General features: G+C 38.6%; 1 protein-coding gene across 1 annotated transcript in view; it reads left to right on the forward strand.

The window, feature by feature from the left end:
* Positions 1-4,274, forward strand: part of LOC119140726 (zinc finger SWIM domain-containing protein 6-like) — a 72,263-nt gene extending 67,989 nt beyond the window's left edge. The window contains exons 5-6 of the mRNA XM_037372258.1: positions 1,032-1,113; positions 3,223-4,274. Of these exons, the coding sequence (XP_037228155.1) occupies positions 1,032-1,113; positions 3,223-4,085 (945 nt within the window). The 3' untranslated portion in view covers positions 4,086-4,274. The remainder of the gene's footprint in view (positions 1-1,031; positions 1,114-3,222) is intronic.
* The last annotated feature ends 2,351 nt before the right edge of the window (positions 4,275-6,625 follow it).

Here is a 6,625-nt window from a genome sequence, read left to right on the forward strand (position 1 = left end):
GGGGGGGGGGAAATATGGGTTGAGAACCCTCTTACAAATGCTGCTGACTCCAAGCTGTTTTGTGAGTGCATTTTATGAGTTAATATGTAAAGATCATCGCTGAAAGCTCTGATTGACCTATTATGCTCTTTGCTTAATTGCTACAAGTAGTAATACCATAGTATGATCAGTGATATTGTAAGGGGAAAACTACTTGCTTTCTTCATCTAGATGTCTGATGTCTGTAGGGTCTGTCCAGTTAGATGAAACAATCTTTCCATGCAATTTCCATGCAGTGTTTGTTTTACTGCATAAACATATTTGCCCACATTTTGAGAAACAACATAGGCAATAACTGCAACTGATGTAAAATATGGGCACTGCAATCAGAGCTTATAGTCCTTTTTCTGTGATTCTGATGGTTTTACAATGGAACTTCTTTGCAGAGTCTCCTTGTTCAAAGACAGAAATCATCACTATGACTTAATAAAAATATCTGGATATATCTGGAAGTATGTGTGTATATTTGTCTTTGCAGCATAAGCAGTCTGTCAAATCACAGTACACACTAACTCCTGTCTGTATTGTTGAAGTCAATGAAAAAAAATGCAGATGGGAGAAAAATTAGATGGGTTAGTTTGCCCAACAAGAGTTGACATGTTTCTACTTTAAAGACTAACATACATAGAGGGAGGAGACACAATACAGTTTCATTTGAATAATTGGTAATTGGTTGTGCTTGGGGGGGGGGGGGGGGGGGCTTTTTTGTGGGGTTTTTTTTTGGGGGGGGGGGTTCTTCTCCCCAAATAAAACAATTTCTCCTCTAGCCTTGAAGGACCTGCAGCTAGAATTACTCTCTGTATGCTCTTCTAAGATAGCTGAGCAGTATTTGTCAAGCCTTTTGACATATCAGCTAAAAAGAGAGTGGAAAGGGCAAGAGGCTGCCATTTTGAACCTCAATGTATTTGAGTAACTTAAATCCCTAATTGCTGGTATATTGTCTTGGTTTTGCAATAGGATTAATTTGTATTTTGTTTGTGTTGTTTTAATAGGTGATGCGGATGACGCTGTCAACACTGAATTGGCGACGGCGGGAAATGGTGAGGTGGTTGGTAACATGTGCAACAGAAATAGGTATGTTCTGAGATGCTTCTCAAGGGATCTTGCCTTTTTGTCAGCTAATCTTAGAGGGCTTGATCTTGTTTGTCAACACCCAGGCTCTGCAAATGTCTCCCACTTTCTGTTCATCTATAAAATTCCTTTGGTTACAAGACATTAATTATGGCAATGATGAGTGGATTTTTTGAGCATGTGATAGAATAGGCACAGGCCAAGTGAGACAGTAGTTGAGTAATGCAGTGTGACTTCTTTCCCCTGCAAGGTAGGGACATGCATAACCTCATGGGAAATACCCCAGATTAAGTCCCTGGATAAATCCGAACTTAGAGTGTAATGCATCTTTGTTATGTGGCTATGACACCATGCAGGCCTCTCATCTGCACTGGAAAGCAAACCAAACAGTAATGCACCCATCTTTAACCATGTAAGGTGAAAATAAGGTGGGAGCAGAACTAGCCTCATACTTAGAGGATAGTAGTGGGAGAATAAATAGCGCACTCAGCAGGACATTATGTTCATTTCTGAGCTTTGCCATAAATTTCTTGTGTCTTGATGAGGTGTCCTTTAGCTTTTGTATTCCAGTTTACCATCTGCAAGATGAGTATACAGAATCTGAAAGTGAAGATGAGGGTATTAAAAACTGTGTAGCTGTAAAAAAAAACCAAAAGATCAGCAGCTGTGGTAGTGAGGACAATATAAGTACTATAAGGAAGCAACTTTAATTGTCACTAAAGTATTTTTGGAAAGTATGCTTCTCTACTGTATTTACTGTATTATTCTGTTACTGTATTATTTTTCATATATCTGAGTTGGATTGTATCACATAGATGCTTCTTGAGTTTCAGAACTTCACAGGATTGCTGCTGCTTATTCTCTGGATTAGTTTATTCTTTGCTTTATGCTTAACTGGTAAATTAATGTTGTCAGTAGCATGGGAAAGTACAACTTGCCTTTGTATGTCCTCAGGCAGAAAATGGTTTGTGTCTGCAAATTTTCATGCAATGCTCTTGTTTTATTGCTTTTATATCTTTGCTAAGGTAATTATTACTAAGGCTGTCTTGCAAATATTAGTGCCCAAGTATTATTTTGTGTAGTTACATATTGGCAAATAAAATGCTGGGTTTAATACTGCTTTAAATTAGTTTACATATTCTAATAGAATAGGCCCATAAAGAAACTTTAATGTCACACAAAGTACTCTTGAGACTTAATCAAGTTGATAAAACAAGAAATCTGTTTATTTAAATGAAGATCTGATATTTTCTGGTGATGCTGAATTTTTGCACAAGTGAAGGGGTGCACAGGAGATGGCAGAGCCCTACAGAGAACAGGACCTCTGGGTGTGGTTTAGGTGGGCTCACAGATGTGTGTAAGCTGCCTCTAGCAATAATAAGACACTCTAGTTGGCTATAAGATCCAATTTATGGAACTCATTAGTCACTGTTTCTCCTTTCCCCCCCTCCCCAGGAATAAAGTGATACTAAGGAAAACAGATATTTTAGATAATATCCAGTAGTGCATACTGCTCAGAGTATTTCCCTAATAAGGATCTTGATGTTCAGTTGCATATGTATTTGATACAAGATGTATCTGAAAAGCCTATTTGGAGGGGGTTAGGATTTTTTTTTTTTTTTTTAAGGTGTGCTTAGTATTAAATGCCATGGTGTTCTATTAAATGAGACATTTACCATGCTTTCATATTCTTTTATGCATGCGCTGTACCTTGAAATGCACATTGAGAAAAGACATTAAAATTGCCTTTTCAGTGTTCAGTGTGAGGGCTGCTTTTAAGTGATGGGATGAGACCAAATGAGCCAGAACTTGTTATCCAAATTGTCTTAGATAACAAGTAAAACAGCTCAGTTGTCACACTAGGAGATTAAAGCTTATCTTGCAGGCTTTTCTGTTATTATCTGCATTTTGGTGATTGCTACAGAGTTTGCACAGTAGCCTTTGTTTTAATGTCCTTTTTCAGCTGTGTTATCTGATTTAGCCCTTCTTGCTGAAGCACGTCTCCCTGGATGTACTGGCAACGTCTTAGACTTGGAAAATGTAATCTTTTGCTGAACATCTGTATCTGCTAGGTGTTATCAGTTGTGGCTAATCCTTTCTTTCTCTCTCCAGGTGTTTATGCACTGGATAGTATCATGCAAAACTGGTTTACACTTTTCACTCCAACAGAAGCCACTAGTATTGTTGCTACAACAGTGATGTCCAACAGTACCATTGTCCGTCTGCATCTGGACTGCCATCAGCAGGAGAAGCTGGCCAGCAGTGCTAGGACGCTTGCTCTACAGTGCGCCATGAAGGATCCTCAAAACTGTGCCCTCTCTGCACTGACCTTATGTGAAAAGGATCACATAGCTTTTGAGACTGCTTACCAAATTGTTCTAGATGCTGCTACAACCGGCATGAACTACTCACAGCTTTTTACTATAGCACGATACATGGAACACCGTGGGTACCCCATGCGGGCCTACAAGCTGGCCACTTTGGCCATGACACATCTCAACCTGAGTTACAATCAGGACACGCACCCTGCCATTAATGATGTTCTGTGGGCATGTGCACTCAGCCACTCCCTTGGGAAAAATGAGCTAGCAGCTATAATACCTCTGGTGGTCAAGAGTGTCAAATGTGCAACAGTACTGTCAGATATTTTGCGTAGGTGTACTTTGACCACTCCTGGCATAGTGGGACTTCATGGAAAGAGGAACTCTAGTAAGCTCATGTCACTGGAGAAAGCCCCTTTAAGACAACTCTTGGATGCCACAATTGGAGCCTACATTAATACAACTCATTCACGTCTCACTCACATCAGCCCACGACACTATAGTGAGTTTATAGAGTTCCTCAGCAAGGCCCGAGAGACCTTCTTAATGGCTCATGATGGACACATCCAGTTTACACAGTTTATTGACAACCTAAAACAAATCTACAAAGGCAAAAAGAAACTGATGATGTTGGTTCGTGAGCGATTTGGTTGATGAAAATGGGGGGGGGGGGGGGGGGGGAAGGTGGTTTGTTTTTACTTGAGCCTGCCTTTGTATCCTTTTGAACTTAAAGAAACAGCCACACCGGTATTATATGTGTATAGTTATATTGAGTTTGCAAACTAAACTGTCATGTTGTGAAAGTTTGTGTATTTACATTTTTTTTTCCTTTTTTCTGTTTTGAGTGTGAGAGAGGTTAAAAAAAGGTTTGGTTTACACTGAGTATATGTTGTCAAGTGGCAAAAGCCCACATTGCTCTCCTGTCCTTTCTGTATATGTTCACAGCCTCAAAAACAAACACATATTGCAATGGCTTTAAAAACCAAACAAAAACACCTCCATCCTGTGATAAGTACCTCAAATGGATTCAGCTTTACTACTTTGTAATTCATCCTTACATTTCAGCATATTTAAACAAACCAACAAATGAAATACTAATAGTTAAAAGGCTGACCATGTGGCTTTGCAGTGCTGTTCATCCAGAAGCATGGCACACAATGCTTGTGCATGTGGAAACTTAGCGACTGTCAACATACATTCTCAGGGATTTCTCAGAAAAAAATTTAAAAAGAATGAGAGCATTTATCATACTGTATATATATTATAGTATATGTCTGAATATTGAAAAAATATAACTTTAATTTATATTTTAAAAAAAATCTATGTAATGTAAAATACTTGAAGCTGCAGTAGCTTGGTTTTAAACAAAAAAGAAAACCTATTTGAAGGACTGTAGTGCTCCTTACTTCAGGGTTGGCTCAGGTAGTGAACTATATGCTGGGCATCTATGCAGAGCCACCTTTTGGATTGCATGGTTGGACTGATACCTATTGGGGGAAATTTTATATATATTTATACAACCCATGTACACATATGTGTACACATGCTTGTAACAGGCACTATAATAAAGAGAGACAACAAAAAATATACAGCCAGAGCAACAAGCCTATAGCATTAAGAATACAGTATGCTAGAATTGAGGTTTGTGCCTCCTAGCCTAGGAAACTTAAAGAAATATCCTTTTTCACACAAAATGCAAAATTATTAACATGATACATTACACATTTTCAGTAAGCTAATAATAAGCTAACCTTTGTGCACAAATATATTTATTATATATATTCTGCATAAGTATTTTGACTTTGTGCAGGACAAAGTTGTGTAGATATGACTGTTCTACTTCTCAGTTTGTTTTTTTTAAATATTTTCTGTAGATTTACTCAAAGGCAGCCTTCTATCTTTCCTTGCCTTAATGCTTTAAGGTAACCAAACTGGAGATCTAACTACCAAACCATTCATTATATTATTAAATACCAACTTCGGTTACAGTATAGTGTTTTTACTTTAGCTGATTGTTCTGTGTGCTTTTTAAAGCAGTTTTTATGTTTTGGTGCAAAAGTTGTCCAGTGTCTCTTGTTCCCTTCATTAGAGAACATGCTAGAGGTATGTTTGTAGGAGTTTTTGTTCAGAAAAACTATTTTATGCTCTCCATTTTATTTATTATAATAAAGTAAAAAGGTTGTATTTCATCACCCATGTAAACATGCTCATGAAGTTGAAAGTAATTGAGATTTGATATGCTGATACCAATTTAACTAAATCACTGTTTTATAAACTTGTTAATGATCAACAACTTTGTTTTGATTAAAATTAGTTTTTTGAAAGTTGATTCTGCCTCCTTTATGGTGTCTGTTACTGGAGCTGAATTGTGTATTGATAGTTCATAGGTCTTACATGCCCAGCAACTACGGCATATTATGGTGATAAGCAATATGACCACCAAGACCCAGAAAGAAATGTTTTGTTCCTCAAAAATATGCTGAGGAATTGTCACAGCACTATCCAAACTAGCCAGCTGCAACAAGGCTTTTACCATCCCATACCAGGTTAACTTCAATAAGTAGTTCCCACACCTTGCCCTGGCACAGCCACCAATCCCTCACAAGGTTTCAAAAGTTCATCTACAGTCAGTGCTGTTTCTTCAGCCTCTCCAGGCAAATCCACCTTGCTTCTTGCCTCTGCTGCATCCAGAGTCTTTCTCTTCCAGGCTCTTCTTCCAGCCAGCCTCTCCTCATCCAGGCCCCCTTCTCCCAGGGCCTCCCCTTGTCCCTCCTACATTCAGGGTACTCTCCCTTCTCCCAGGTCTCTCTTCATCCAGTGCTCCTCTCCTATACCCCTTAGAGCTATTTAACTACTTAACAGGAACCAGCCACAGCTGCACCTTATCCACATCAGCCAACCCACCACCCCTGAATCCAGCCCACAGCTGTATATTATCAATATTAACCTGCATTAATTACTCTATAATTCTCCTACAATTCCCCTCCTTTTTTTCCTTTTCCTTCTTAGCATTTCATGCCTTATGTTTTTAACAATCATCACAACCTTTTCACAAAAGGTTTTAATACAGTCCAGACAACTTGTCCCTGAACTCACACACATATCCCTTCTTCACTTTTATCTTGGGCTTTTCAGCTTCTGGGGGCTGATCACCTTTCTTCTCATCTGCTTTCTTGATATCTGGGATTTTGTTT

Source organism: Falco rusticolus, chromosome W (assembly GCF_015220075.1).
Source record: "Falco rusticolus isolate bFalRus1 chromosome W, bFalRus1.pri, whole genome shotgun sequence".
NCBI lineage: Eukaryota > Metazoa > Chordata > Aves > Falconiformes > Falconidae > Falco > Falco rusticolus.